Source organism: Pestalotiopsis fici, assembly GCF_000516985.1.
Source record: "Pestalotiopsis fici W106-1 unplaced genomic scaffold PFICI_Scf_1, whole genome shotgun sequence".
Lineage (NCBI taxonomy): Eukaryota > Fungi > Ascomycota > Sordariomycetes > Amphisphaeriales > Sporocadaceae > Pestalotiopsis > Pestalotiopsis fici.
Genome location: NW_006917091.1, coordinates 3,712,517 through 3,726,870, shown reverse-complemented (window position 1 = coordinate 3,726,870; position 14,354 = coordinate 3,712,517). Strand labels below are relative to the sequence as shown.

The window sequence follows — 14,354 nt, the reverse complement described above, 5'->3', positions numbered from 1 at the left end:
TCTTGTTCAACACTCAACAGTCTCGCAAAACTCACTTTCTCTCTTCCACGGGATACTCGGAAGGGTACCAATTGAAAATCTCCTTGATTGCTTTGAACGGCGAAGCAATTCGCGGCTGGCTCTTTGGTTCTGCCATGGCGCAGGTAGACGGTGTCACAATAGGTCTCGAGACTCGTCCTAGCCAACTACGAAAAAGAGATTGTAGAAACAGAACCAAGAGGATTTTCTCCCTCCTATGAACTCGAGCGGCAAGACATGTTATCTTTCAGCCCCGGGGGCGCTCCCCCCCTCCTCCTCCTCCTCAAGCCGACCCCGGGGGCATATAGGAAACGGCGGGTTGATCCCGATCCATGCTTGCCCGCCACCACTTTGAGCGCCTTGCAAACCCACAATCTGCCAAAAACAAGTCTAGTCGGATGCTCAAACAGCCAACGGGACTCCGGGGATAAGGCGATTGCTCGATTATTCAGGTAGGTTTCGTGATGGTGACTGGTCCTCCCGGGTTTCTGGCCGGTCGATGAGGTGCCTTTGTCCCCGCATTGCGTGCTTATTTCAACGTGCCTGGAAACCCCCGTCCCACTCCAGGAAAACCCCCATTGGAAAAGCAGGGAGAGAGGAGATTGAATAAGGCAAGGGCTCTTTGATTTATCGGATCATTTCTTTCGATTCTATCGAGTCGTAGCCCGAGGCTCACTTATGATGGGGCCCGTTATGTGTCTGTGTTATAGGCGTGGGGGTTGGTGATGCGCAACTTGTCTGTGCCCTCTTCTGACGTGACATTGATTTCAAATCCGATAGACGCAATCGCTTAATATGACGTGCTTGGAATGCATACCATCTGTTCGACTATAATCGTTGGGTATCAAACCATCTAACCCCGCGTCTCTATTTCCGGACTTGAGTGAGATGCTTGAACATGTATATATAGGTGGTGTGAGAACGTAACTTGTCACTTCTAGCAGAGATGACTGCTATCATATAACAGATACGACACTACTTCCTTTTGAAAAAAAAAAAGAGTTATCCTCTAGTATTCAAGAAATTAATCTTTATTATAAAAGAATAAAAGCTCATAAGCGCCATTCTCAAAATGCCGGGCAGAATCATTGACACTTATGAACAAGTCCCAGTGACCAAAGAGAACTGTACTTGGCCCGACTTACTTTCCCATCAGCAAATCTCATCATACTAATTGCTGTGCAGTGGACTGGGCAGAGCTGATCACACTCGATCTGTCACTCTACGATCAGCCAGGAGGCAAGGAGGAGCTGGTCAAGCAGCTTGAACATGCTGTTCGCCACGTCGGGTTCTTCTACGTGAAGAACTTCAACATCAGCCAAGAGGAGGTCGATCGGCAGTTTGCGCTTGGTCGAGAGTTTTATGCTCTTCCATTGGAAGAGAAGCTCAAGTATCACAGCCAGAGTGATCTTGAAAGCGGGGAGTACAATGGCTATAGACCTGCGGGACATCGCAAGTACGTTGAATTTATAATTTGCAACCCATCAGGGAATATGTAGCTGGGTGGGAAGATACTAACATCATTTTGGCAAATGCAGAATCGCCAATGGAGTCAAGGACAACATTCAAGTCTACAATATTCCGAAATTCGATGGGTTCCACAAGCGACAGCAGCCACCAGTTCTGGGTGACAATGTCCGTGAGATTGAAGCTTTTAGCAGGGTATGTTTTCTTGCCTACTTGAGAGGTCTTTTATCTGTATCTAACATTCGGGGTCCGTCTAGAAATGCCATGATGAAGTTGTGGTGAAACTACTACGCCTGTTTGCTCTCCTCCTCGAACTGCCCGACGAGGACCAGCTCGTGCGCGATCACCAGTACGATGTCAAGGGCGAGGACCATTTGCGATACATGCATTACGCGGCGCGCAACCTCGAGGACAACCAAAAGGTGGCCGACCTGTACGTCCCCGGACACACGGACCTGGGCACCCTGACGTTGCTCTTCCGCCAGCCCGTCGCGGCCCTGCAGATTCTCAACTCGGATGGCAACTGGAAGTGGGTAAAGCCCCAGGATGGCACCATCACCATCAACACGTGCGACGCCCTGACGGCGCTCACGGGCGGTTACATCAAGTCGAGCGTCCACCGTGTACACGCGCCTCCGGCTGATCAGGCACATGTTGACCGTTTGGGAGTTCTTTATTTTGCCCGGTATGTCTCTTCTACCCTGCTTTCACATTTTCCTTGAAAAGACACAAAAGGTCTAACTTGAGACAACTTCTTTTACAATGTAGACCCAACAACCACGTCGTGCTAGACCCCATTGCCAACAGCCCTGTCCTTGACCGTCTGGGACTCAAGACCAATGCGCTCACCGAGCTGGGCCAGCACCTGACGACTGAGCAGTGGGTCAAGGTGCGTCAGACGCAGCAGCAGCGCCCAACCAAGGCGGCTACCATCTCTACCGAGGGCAAGTATACCTATGACCAGAAAGACTTGGAGATTTTGCCGGGCTTGCACGCAAAGATACACAACTGATGGTGCTCACGTGGTCAAGGCCGCTCGATTACTGGCTATTCAAGCGTTGCAATGTAAATCCTGGTCGTAATGGAACGAATGTCTCAACCTCGTACTGATAATGCTATTTGTATTATCTCAATTGTGTCTTGCTCATTGTACAACTGAACACAGCCATAACCCCCTATGAGTTAATATCATGGGTGTTCATTCAACTGGACGCATACGCGTAAACAATATGGAAAGGAAGGTCTTGTACCTGGGAATCATACCGTCTGTTTCGAGATGCGGAATGACCCTTCTCTTGGCACTGAGCAAGTGTCAATCGCTCCAAGCGAATGACGCATGTCATACCTCAAAGGCTAGCCTAGACGTACCAAGGATAAATGGGCAATCCGAGAAACGTCAGTGTTCACAAATGAATCGCATTGTTGACTTTTGGTTGGGTGGCATGACACACAGCCCAGGCGATATGAGCCTCATAGGAATCTGCAGTCAGGGCTCAGGATATAGTGGCGGCCCATGCAAGGTCAGAAATAGCACATCCATGATCCAATAAAGTCATGGCAGTACCGGCAGACTCTGGATCATTCAGGCACATCGGCTTCTTCGCTTGTGCGGAGGAACAAAGGTTAGTAATAACCGTGACCCGCAGACGGGTAGCGTGTCCCCCCAGTGCGGATCTTTTGAATTTAGCATAAATACGAGATCCCCCTCTATAACGCGCCGGAATATGACCCTGAGACCTCATCATGCCGAATTGGGATGACGGGCATGGACACCGACTACCGTGGAAGCATGATTGATGATCCCCAAATCCCCACAGTTTTACCAGGTTTTCTGCTACAAGCTTAATGTACCCCATACTTGCCTGTGCCGGTGGCTAGCCGTCGTGTTACATCGCGTTCAAACCAAAAAGATCGTACCAAGAGCAGTGTCACCTTCACACGAGGTAACACATATACAAGCCCATGGCTAACCTCTAAAGGGGCTCCATTGGGCGCCACTGGACCTCATCTCGGAAGCTTCATGTGTATCCCCATTGAGAACAGCCCCCTTTCGTCCGGTCACGGCCATGTATAAGTAATTCTGCGTGTCCGGGGGGATATGAGCTGGTAGGTGACTTGGCAATCACTGGACATTCTCCGGACTCATACACGCTCTTTGAACTTTCAACAATAACAAGTCTCTAGTGTCAAGATGAAGACCTCTGCCATCCTCCCCATCCTCGCGGCCGGGCTCGCCACCGCCAACCCGATCGACCTGGAAGAGCGCCAGAGCTGTCCGGGCGTCTACGTCTTTGGGGCGCGCGAGACCACGGCGGCCGCGGGCTACGGAACCTCCAAGGGCCTGGTGGACCAGGTCCTGGCGGCGTACTCGGGCTCGCAGTCCGAGGCCATTGTGTACCCGGCGTGCGGCGGGCAGTCGAGCTGCGGCGGCGTGAGCTACGACTCGTCGGCGACGCAGGGCACGGCCGCCGTCGTCTCGGCCGTCACCAGCCTCAACTCGCGCTGCCCCAGCACCAAGATCGTCCTCATTGGCTACTCCCAGGGCGGCCAGATCATGGACAACGCCCTCTGCGGCGGCGCCGGCTCCACCCTTTCCGGCAATGCCCTCGCCGCCGTCAAGGCCGCCATCTTCATGGGCGACCCGCACTATGTCTACGGTCTGTCGTACGATGTCGGAACCTGCAGAGCTGGTGGTGTAAGTTGATATAAAAACCCACCTTTTCCAAAATTCCAAAAGACCACATGAGCTGACACAAGACAATTAATATAGTTTGCTGCACGCCCGAGCGGCTACACTTGCTCACCGGGCAGCCCGTCCATCATTCAGTCCTACTGTGACTCTCAAGACCCGTACTGCTGCAACGGAAGCGACGCCAACCACCACCAGCAGTACGTGACCATTTACGGCTCGCAGGCTCTCTCCTTCATCAAGAGCAAGCTTGGTTAAAGGAAAGCCCCAACGTGCGGATGGGACCTTTTGTGTTCTTGACTGGATGAGGCAACTGTGGGGGTTCGGTGTCGGTCAATAGGCCACCCTGTTTCGTGACACAATACAAAACCATTCCCCAGTCTATTTTACTTGAGCTCATCCTGTTTTTGATTTTGAAAATGTCTGGAATCAAGCCCATTGCTTCAAATCAACGGAATTCAATACTTGTTTTCATTTTATTCAGAATCAAGAGTGTATATCCACGCTTGTATATGTGGAATAGTGTTTTTTTAGTTTTCTTCTTCTAAGTTTGCGTAACCCGGCGCTTGATATGCAGATGCCCGCAGTTCAGTCTTATCGGAACAGAGGGTGGGGATATCCAATGACAAAATAAAAGGCTTTCAGTTTGAAAGCTATATTCTCTTATGTCTATAACTTGCTTATAATACTATCCAACAGCAGCAATGTATGTACCAGGTAAATATAAACAACTATATACAATGGGAATACGCCGAATGCCCACCAGACAAAAGAAAGCCTTTGCAGATTGTAGGCTAGTCAGGGTCCATCCTTGCCTAGACGAACAGCATAAAAAGAGTAATGAATCGAAATCGCTTTTTTTCTTAATATCCAAAGATTTTCCCAGCAAAACCTCACCGGTTCTCCAAGACATCAAAAATACCCTCCAACACCATTGGTGACGCAGATTGAGGCTGTGGCGGCGGCGTTTCTGCCATGAATCCTCCTGCCCCTCCCCTGGTAAAGGGCGTCACTGGCGCGCTGCTGGAGATTGGCATTGGCCCAACAGAAGAAGCCATTGACGGCGTGGCCCGGGGTTCGAGCATGCCCAACCCAATCTCCTCAAAGCCTGAGGCGTTGCGCTCGGCGTCGAGGGCCATGTCCAGCCTCGACGAAGGACGACGCAGCAAGTGGTGACCTCCGGGAAAGGTGGGCGACGTGGAAAAGGGCATGGTGGCCGACGAGGTCGACGCCGACAGGAGCAAGGGCGACGGTGAGTGGCCTCGCGATATTGCCGACGACGGCGAGGGCAGGTACATGGGCGACGGGGCGTCGAGCGGGTCCGCCGACGAGAGGAACTCGCTCTCGAGCAGGCGGAGCAGGTCCGTGACGGTGACGCCGGGCGGCAGGTCAAAGTCGGGTCGTGGGATGCGCTTGTAGGCCGACGTCTTGCGGCCAATGGTCGGCGCCAGGGAACTGATGGAGCTGCCGGAGCTGTCCCTTTTCGTGTCCCGCGGCGCGTCCAGTTGCGTCGTCTCCCGGGGAGTGTCCCGTTTGGGCAGCTGGATCGACCCAGCCACGGGCCCGCGAGACTCGAATCCAGAGAATACAGGTGAAGTTGGGGAGCGGCTCAGAGATAGGCGTGCCTCTGCCGGGCTCTGGAAGGACTGACGCTTTGGCGTTTCTGGCGTAAAGTCGCGAGACGTTCTGCTGTTTGACTCTGGTGCGACAACACGGTTTTCCGGGACTTGTCTCTGTCGCAGGGACGGCGCCCTCTGGAATGCCGTTTGGATGCGCAGCTTGCCCTGCTGCGACTTGGACAGCCGCCTCTGCAGCCCTGGCTCGGGCGGCGGCGATCCTGGCGGCAACATGCTCGCCCTTATGTCTTGCAACGACTCGGTTGGACTTTGCGACTCAAAGGCGGCCTTGGCCTGTGACACCTTTACATTTTGGTGACCAGTGTGGTTCATCTCCTGGATCAGATAGTGAAGTTGGTTCTCATCCAGGTCGGCCAGCACTTCGTATAGAGAACCCAGTGATTCCTGTCTGGGCCTGCCCCGGATTGGTGGGCTGGCGGCGAGCACCCCGTTGCTGTTATGTGAGTCCATGATGGTTGTGGAAGAGCCACGACGCTAGAGCCACGGCACACGACGTCTTTTTGCAATGTTGAGAAGAAGATAGATCTTTGGAGGCGGAAAATACAGCCGAACAAAGCGCCGCCCAATGTGTAAGATGTCGTCGCTGATGAGAGAGAAAGTAGTAGTAGTGAACAGTAGAATAGTAAAGCGGTCAAAAGCCAAATGTTGTCTCTAGATTCCAATGGGCGGCACAGAGCATGTCTCGGAGTAACCTGCTACCCCCTTTCGAGCCTCACCGGGAGCTCCGTCCAAGCAAGCAAGGAATCTGCTATGTGGATTCCCAGAAAAATCTACGACCTTTTCCTCTCTCTCTGTCTCTACTGTGTGTGGAGTCGCAAAACCAGAGACAGATGTCTCATGGGTCAAATGGTAATTAGTTAATCTTTTGGCGTGTATAAATATATGTATGAAATGATGTAGGCAAAATAGATAGATTCAAAAGATAGTTTGATAGATAACGACTGTTTATTGCGGCGCGTTCTTTTTTCTTTCTCCCTTGGCCGTTTGTCCCGTCATTCCCCGTCTGGTTCGAGGTTTATAACGTCTGCCCCTTTTTCTCTCGAAAAAGGGCAAACCGCAATTTGCCCAGATAATTAGATGGAAAGCCACACTTTAAATCTCACCTGGCCCCAGAATTCGTGGCTAGCTGCTTGCTACCTTAAGGCTTAAGCTCGGGTGACCCCAGCCCTGTCAACTGTGGTGCAGGGACTCTAGAGGCGACACTAGAGGGCTGCTAGGGCCTTTTACAGGAGGACCCTGAACAACAACGCGCCGGAGACGCGGCACCCAAGGCACCCCCCCAGGTTTTGGTTTTACTGTATTCTGTAGTGTTTTGTAGATCTTCCGAATAACCTCTCTCACGCCAGCCTGCAAAACAGTACTTTCTTTACATTCTGACATGACCTATTCAAGGTCTCGCAGATCTCTCTCGATATTCCCAAAAACTGCATAAACTTGTGGCAAGCCACAGCTCATGCTCTTTTTAAATAGAAACGGCCATTTTTGTGCATTGACAAGCCTCCTCCCGCTTTGTCTCCACGGCCCTAAGAGACTGAATCCAAGCGCCCCGTTTTTTGGACGATTTTCTCAGTTGCCGGCACGAGTCTAGATTCATCTTCTTCAACGCCATTGACTGACATCTGTATCGTGTACCAGTGCATGTCCACACTAGCCTCGGCTTCCTTGATCGTCCCGGACGACGGAAGATATTCCCGATACCCGGACACGCTGCTTGTCAGTTCGGGCAGAGGCAGAAGTGGATCGAGAATGCTTCCGAAGGGAAGACATGGATGGGTTTTGTAAGAGTCCATAAATTGTCATGCCTTGTTCGGACTTTGCGGAAGGTGCCAAGACATGGTAGCCGCCTAGAATCTCGTGTTCATTACGTGATGACCTCGTTTTCATTGAGTCTAACAGCGACTGCCGTGGGCCAAAACCATGGGTGGTCATCAACCTTGAGGAGAATCATGCAAAGTACTATTTACGAATGAAGGATGATTTCCATTGACGATGATGGCAGTTGATGTTAAGGCTGAAAGTGCCGAGACTTTTTTTTCCCCCTCCGCAACCCTTTGAGCCTTATCCTTCTATGATGGATGTCATGGACCTCTAGATGGCCAGTATAACAATCCGTTGTCGATCCACTGCGTCCAGATCTTTTGGCCATGAAGAACGTTTTGAACTTTAAATCCTTGGAAATACTACCTGTTTGCCATCTTGCAACGTCTAGCATAAAAATTTTCTCTTGGCCGTATTTGTCAACGTTGGCAAGACACTGTGCACTTCATGAATTGGTAGTTATGAGTACTTTTCTTCTCCCATGAAAGTAATCTAGATTCCATAGACTAGAGAATGAGTCGCACCCCAGTTGTGTCAAATCACTATACGAGACCATATACAAGCATCAAACTCAAAAACTGGATCAGGAAAACAAGTTGATGCGTGGAGTCACGGGGCTCAAAGAATGAATGATGGATAATAAATAAGATTCCACCAATATTCATGGGTAAGTTCTAGATCCCCGGATTCTATGGTACCATGGTCTTGATATCTTGCTCCCTGTTGAAGAATAACTCTGTCACATCGATCAAGTCGATCTTTGGCAAATTTTATGTTATTCGGATTTATGCTATGCCAATATCTGACCGCTGTTGTGGCTGGCTGATAACGCTCAAACCAAATGATGGGCTTGACTTTATGATATCAGAATGAAGATCATTCCTTCTCATGAGGCGACATCAAATCCTTTGTAATTACAAACCCCAACGGTGATTTCAGGCCGTGAATGCGGCAAGTACTCCAAGTCGTTTGCGTTGCGGTGCCGAAATGAGGTCAGAGATGTGTATATTTAAGAGAAAACAAATGTTTCTTGACAAGGAAAACATGAAAATTCAAGATATTGCTAGGTACTATAGTCGAATAACGACAAGCTCATTGGGTGTGAAAACCGCCCATTTTCCTAGTCTGTCCAGGACCAGATTACTGGTGATCCACTTTCAAAAGGCGGCATCATTTGCACTAACCTTACATTACTCTCGACAACACGTACCGTACCTTTGTCCGTGTCGACTACCAACAAATTCCAAAGTTCGATGAGGGTAATCATACACAGTACAACAAAAGCCCTCATCTTGGAAAAGCTCAACACCAAACTTACAGAACATTTGGAATGCAAATGCTCGCTGCCTTTTGTAGATCATCAGAAAAAAGCCTGCCTGGAAATCCCTAATGTGCAAATACGAGGGCAAGAGGTGCAATGAATACGTAGGAAGGATTTTCATTGACATGTCTCGTATTGCTGCAAACCTCGAGTTGACCTGTTTCGCCATTTGGCATGATATGATGTTGGTCAAATTAGGAATATAGTTAGTCAAGTACCGCTCCCACAAAGGATGGCCGATGCGCAAACATGTCACATTGCCATCATGGGTCTGTAAAAGTTGACAATGATAAACCCAACAAGGTCCGGGGGATGCAGTGATAAAGTCGAAACGCAATGCTCATGATCATGGAGAGATGACCGTACATATTACCAATCGTTGATGACGCGGTCAAGGCAAGGTATATATGTATACACACCAGAGACATAGCAGAGATGCAATCCGACTTTCGCATTCAGATAACAGTCACGCGACCAAAACTCTGCAGCTGTGACAAAGCTCACATACTGGTGCCGGGGGGGACCCCCAATTACAGATTTTGACAATTCTGAAATTGGCAAAATTGGCACTGAGCCCGCGTGCAAGGGAACTCCAGTGGCCTCCACTCCAGATAGCTGGTCACCAATAGCAGTACAGGGCCTCCACCGATGTCTCAGGGGCTATCTGCAATCGCTGGGAACCTCGTCATCTTCTAGTGCTAATAGCGTAACTTAGCGCGGCAATCACAATCAAGACGTGCCTGTGCACCGGCATTACCCATCTTTAGTACAGGTACCCTACCTTAAATCTACGGAGGGTAGATACCTGAGATATGACCAAAGGAACTTCTGGAGAGAAGAACCAGTCCAACAACCAACCCAAAGACCCGGGACTATGGTGAGTGATTGACGATCATGCTCCGTTGTTCTTGCCCTATGTTCTGGCCCATGATGGGAGGAGGAAGGGGGAGTAGATCTGCATGACCTCTTTCGCGCCAAGCTGTCCGTCTTTAGGATGCCTCGTCTTCTTTCTTTCCATCCGTAAGCAAGTCTTGCGCCAGATCATCCCCGAGTTGAGTTTTAGCAGCCAGCCAGCCAGCCAAACGGCAAGAGAGAGTGAGTGTGTGTGCGTGTGCGTGTGAGAGAGAAGACACCAAAAAGATCACCATGTTTGCCCTCCGAAACCTCCTCGTGGTTGGCCTCGCCTCCATCTCTTTCCTGGGTGTCCAAGCAGCACCTACGACTTCCTCAAAATGCGTGGAAACAAACTTGATCCAGAACCCCAGTTTCGAAGCTGCACGGTTCTCACCCTGGATTAATTTCCACGGTGCCACGGCCGGCTCGTCTGGCGATGTCAAGGCTCAGGAATCGAAGCGATACTTGTAAGTAAAAGCAGTCATCAAAAAAATCCTTGCCTGTTGCCACAAAAAAAAAGGAGTGCAACCCCGAAAACTGACATGGTGGACCAACTCATATAGCATTGCGAACCTGGTGCCCGTCGATAACTTCATCTCGGTGCGGCAGCCCGTGACGGACCTGACCATTGGACAGTCGTACTCGCTCAAGTTCTGGTACGGCCTCGGCACTCACCAGCAATTGCACCAAGATGTGTGCAGCCTCTCGGTCACGCTCAACGGAGAGGTGGTAGGCGACGCCATTGACCTGGTGCCTGCCACAGCCGGCCACTTTCAAATGGCCGAGAGGATCTTCACCGCCGACACCACGATCAAGACGGTTAGATTCGAGTTCAACTGCGGCGGCAGCATTGGCGAGGTGGACGCTCTCCTGGACAATGTCTCCTTGGCAGCTCGCTGCTCCTGAGGGGAGAAACATATAAACAGGTCGCGCCGATCTAGGAAATAGCTCGTGTGACCAAATCCACCTCCACGAATACGGACTACCTGGCATGGCGTCAAGGTAGTAGGAAATGCATCACAAGGTCGCACCACAATCAAGAGACCTTGTGGTTGTCGAGCATCGAGGAGAATAATGCTGCCAGCATTGGGCTTTGTGGCAGAGAATCTATCAAAACAAAACGACAGTCCGAACCAACACGGACTGCCGACCGACACGTCAAAAGACTTCTTGCACCGAAAACATTTCATTAGTATTGAGATTTACAAGTACATGGCGAGGCGTTAAATTTTGGGTTGGGTTTCACATCATCTTACGAGAGATACCTTTGCTTGAAAACAAAATTCATATCCATGGGGGGGAGTACATTTTTCGATCTTGGGGGTTAGGTTAGAAGAACTGGGAAGTGATACAGAATGAAGGAGGCGTTGTAGGATCATTTGTAACAATAATGCATAAAGGTTGCTTTTTTGGAATAAAATGTGGTACAATGATCATTCATTGGTTGAAATGTTTGAACTATACTCTGTGCAAAGTACCTACTGCCTACTATGGGCACACTATAAATAGGCTATAGCTGCATGCATTCGCTACCAACATACCACAAATCGTCGGCCAGACACAGCCATGGCGTCTATAGTCCCAACGGGCAATGTAAAGTCCGGCACGGGCTTTGGTATGTTCATAAAGCGCCAGCTAGTAAGTGGTTAATTCAGTGGCGGTATTTCTCCAACTCTGAACTGGTGTAATGCCACACAAGCATCTTGGCAAGAGGAGATCCTATTTCTAGGTACTCCGTACACATTATTCCCGCGACAACCCCATACTTAAGATTTTGAACGGTTCGTCACATGTTGTGATCGAATCATTACTCTCCAATATATGACTCGCAATTTATACACCTCTGCCCTCCGCCAACAACAGGTCTGGCCACTCGGACTTTGGATGATCGACAGGTGGAATGCCAAGCAGAAGATTCGACTCCTGCAACAACGAGAGTGATGGCAATAAACACGTTTTACATACGGCAGTGTAACCTGGATAATGCAGTCCGGAGAGGGGCTATGGAAAGCCAACCAAGATGCGGGGAAGATGATGATGGTATAAGTCTTGGGTATACTCCCATATTAAGGTTTGGGAGGGGGTTCTTCTCGAATCACTGATTCTTGCTGTTCTTTCCGCAGTTGTGGATTTGGTTTTTATCCGTGATCATGAGAGCCGCCGTTGCATACCAAACAGTCCGGTCAGCATATCTGCGCTCCGCCAGACCAAACGTGACAGCCGTTCGCCTGGTCCCGGCCAGCAATCTTGGTCTCAGAGCTTCGTCGTCATTTTCTAGTCTGCAGCGAGAGTCGAGCGAGGGCAAGAATGTCATCATTACGGGCTCGAGCCGGGGTATAGGCAAGAGCATTGCCCTGCGGCTGGCCGCCGACGGCTACAATGTCTGCATCAACGACGTGGCCGCCAACGCCAAAGGTGGCGAAGAAGTCGCCCAGGAGATACGATCGCGGTTAGGGAGAAGGGCGTGTTTCGCGGTTGCCGATGTCACGAAGCGGGCAGAGGTCGTGGATATGATACAGACTTGTGTCAAGGAGCTGGGGCCTCTCCACACCATGTAAGTCATCAAGTCCCCATTTCCTTATGCAACTCCCAGAATAGCTCCTGGAAATCAAAGATAATGTAACATTTTAATAATAATGCATAGGATTGCAAATGCCGGGATCGCCCAAGTCAAGGCCCTGTTAGATCTCACAGAGGAAGACTTTGAGCGCATGTTTGCAGTCAATGTCTTTGGAGTGCAAAACTGCTATGCCGAGGCGGCCAAGCAAATGATCCGGCAAGGGAACTGCACACCCGAGCAGCCGGGCAAGATCATTGGGGCCGCGTCCATTGTAGCCTTCAAGCCGTTTGCCCTGCTCTCCCACTATAGCGCAAGCAAGTGGGCGGTCCGCGGGCTGACGCAGGCATATGCGTCGGAGCTGTCGGAGCACCACATTACCGTTAATGCGTACGCGCCCGGGATTGTCGGGACCGCCATGTGGGAGGTGATTGACGCGGAGCTGGCCAAGAAGTATGATGTGCCCAAAGGCTCTGTGATCAACAAGTTCGTGACCGAACTCACCGCATTGGGCCGTGTTAGTGTACCGGAAGATGTGGCCAAACATGTGAGTTTTCTGGCAAGCAGTGATAGTAACTTTGTTACAGGACAGACGCAGGTTGTTGATGGAGGAATCATCTTCACATGAGGAGAGGCGACTGACCGTACTGTGCTGTACTTGGAGTTAGTTGATAGTACCATTGCCGCGATTATGCTGTCTGGCTTTGCTGTGCAATTTCGTGTCCCAGTGTCTACAGGCCGGAGTCTTTTTCTTTTTTCTTTTTACATTGGTTGGATGTATGTAAAGTGTTGAGAAATTCATACATGTCTGCACGGTGGCGTGTAAATGTTGCTTCCATGAAGGAAATGAATGCAATAAATCGACCACTGTAGATTGAATGCGTCACGTACGCCATGCTGGTCAAGAAAGATGGTCCGAAATCAAAGATGAAATTAAGAGGAGAGGTGGGAATCGTGATGCTTTTTCTATCCGAGAAATCCTAAAACGCCAATCTATGCAATACGCCATGCCACCCTTTCACTTCAAGACGGCAGGCTGTCTTCGTGGTGTACACTATTGTTGATAATACAGTCGGGGTCTCTCTTTGTAGTCCTCTTGTGCTCGCTCGAGAGGCACGAACTTGTTTGTGTCGCCCGTAATTTATGCGCTCAGAGCTGGAAACCAAATCCAGCCATGCAGCTCTTGTACTGATCGATGGTAGACTTGCAGTCGGCGGCAGGGTCGGCAGCCTTGGAGAACAGCATACATTCGTCGCGCTTCGACTTTTCATCCTTGCACACGCAGCAGGGCTATTGGGTCATTGTACGTCAGCTTCGGAGTTGCGCAAGCAGTAAAGCACGGGTAGAGTGAAGGGCCAGTCCGTACCTTGGGCTTGGAGGTCTCGAGGTTTGCGACGGGCTTGGGATCAGATTTGGAGCCCAGGGAAGCTACTCTGGGTCAGCTCGGGAAGTAATTCTGGTGGTACATGTAGGTGCCTTACGCATTGATACAGCTTGTGATGCCATTGCGACGTTGATTGTATGTTCCGTCTGCGAGAATTGTATGTTGTCGCAACGTAAGGAATCGGGGACTCGGCTCGAACCGTGAATTATTAATTTGTAATTGAAAGGCCGCCTGCCGCTTCCCTCGTCCCGTCGCGCGCCGATGATGGCGCCACCGATAAGCCAGCTTATCTAAACGCCGAAATACGTCAGCGATTCAATGTTGCTGGCAGGTCCAATTCTACCCTGTGTCTTGAGATGGGAATATCATGAATTATCTCTTAATTTATATTTCTTTCTTTTGGATACCCTAGTAATCGTGTATATAAATAAATTCTACTTTTATACCAAACATCGGAATGCATCTATACCAGAGTACATCGCACAGCAGACGACGCATGCTTTCCATAGCATTGCACTACATTGCTGGGCTAGGCTTCATTACAGCACATCGTCCGTATATTACGGCAT

At 50.1% G+C, this 14,354-nt stretch overlaps 6 protein-coding genes across 6 annotated transcripts; 4 read left to right on the top strand and 2 right to left on the bottom strand.

Annotated features, from left to right (window-relative positions):
• Positions 1-1,090: 1,090 nt before the first annotated feature.
• Positions 1,091-2,497, top strand: PFICI_01133 (uncharacterized protein; the record flags this gene model as incomplete). The annotated part of the gene is made up of 5 exons (XM_007829714.1): positions 1,091-1,145; positions 1,204-1,474; positions 1,557-1,680; positions 1,743-2,170; positions 2,254-2,497. The coding sequence occupies 5 exons, from the start codon at positions 1,091-1,093 to the stop codon at positions 2,495-2,497; spliced, it is 1,122 nt and encodes a 373-aa protein (XP_007827905.1).
• Positions 2,498-3,676: 1,179 nt separating this feature from the next.
• PFICI_01132 (Acetylxylan esterase 2) lies at positions 3,677-4,432 on the top strand (the record flags this gene model as incomplete). Its single annotated transcript, XM_007829713.1, has 2 exons — positions 3,677-4,180; positions 4,256-4,432. The coding sequence occupies 2 exons, from the start codon at positions 3,677-3,679 to the stop codon at positions 4,430-4,432; spliced, it is 681 nt and encodes a 226-aa protein (XP_007827904.1).
• A 635-nt stretch (positions 4,433-5,067) lies between these two features.
• PFICI_01131 (uncharacterized protein) lies at positions 5,068-6,261 on the bottom strand (the record flags this gene model as incomplete). The annotated part of the gene is made up of 1 exon (XM_007829712.1): positions 5,068-6,261. One exon carries the CDS (start codon positions 6,259-6,261, stop codon positions 5,068-5,070), a length of 1,194 nt encoding a protein of 397 aa, XP_007827903.1.
• Positions 6,262-10,096: 3,835 nt separating this feature from the next.
• On the top strand, positions 10,097-10,750 carry PFICI_01130 (uncharacterized protein; the record flags this gene model as incomplete). The annotated part of the gene is made up of 2 exons (XM_007829711.1): positions 10,097-10,311; positions 10,408-10,750. The coding sequence occupies 2 exons, from the start codon at positions 10,097-10,099 to the stop codon at positions 10,748-10,750; spliced, it is 558 nt and encodes a 185-aa protein (XP_007827902.1).
• A 1,244-nt stretch (positions 10,751-11,994) lies between these two features.
• PFICI_01129 (uncharacterized protein) lies at positions 11,995-13,029 on the top strand (the record flags this gene model as incomplete). The annotated part of the gene is made up of 2 exons (XM_007829710.1): positions 11,995-12,398; positions 12,489-13,029. 2 exons carry the CDS (start codon positions 11,995-11,997, stop codon positions 13,027-13,029), a joined length of 945 nt encoding a protein of 314 aa, XP_007827901.1.
• Positions 13,030-13,550: 521 nt separating this feature from the next.
• PFICI_01128 (uncharacterized protein) lies at positions 13,551-13,907 on the bottom strand (the record flags this gene model as incomplete). Its single annotated transcript, XM_007829709.1, has 3 exons — positions 13,551-13,691; positions 13,768-13,829; positions 13,883-13,907. 3 exons carry the CDS (start codon positions 13,905-13,907, stop codon positions 13,551-13,553), a joined length of 228 nt encoding a protein of 75 aa, XP_007827900.1.
• Between the last annotated feature and the right edge of the window lie 447 nt (positions 13,908-14,354).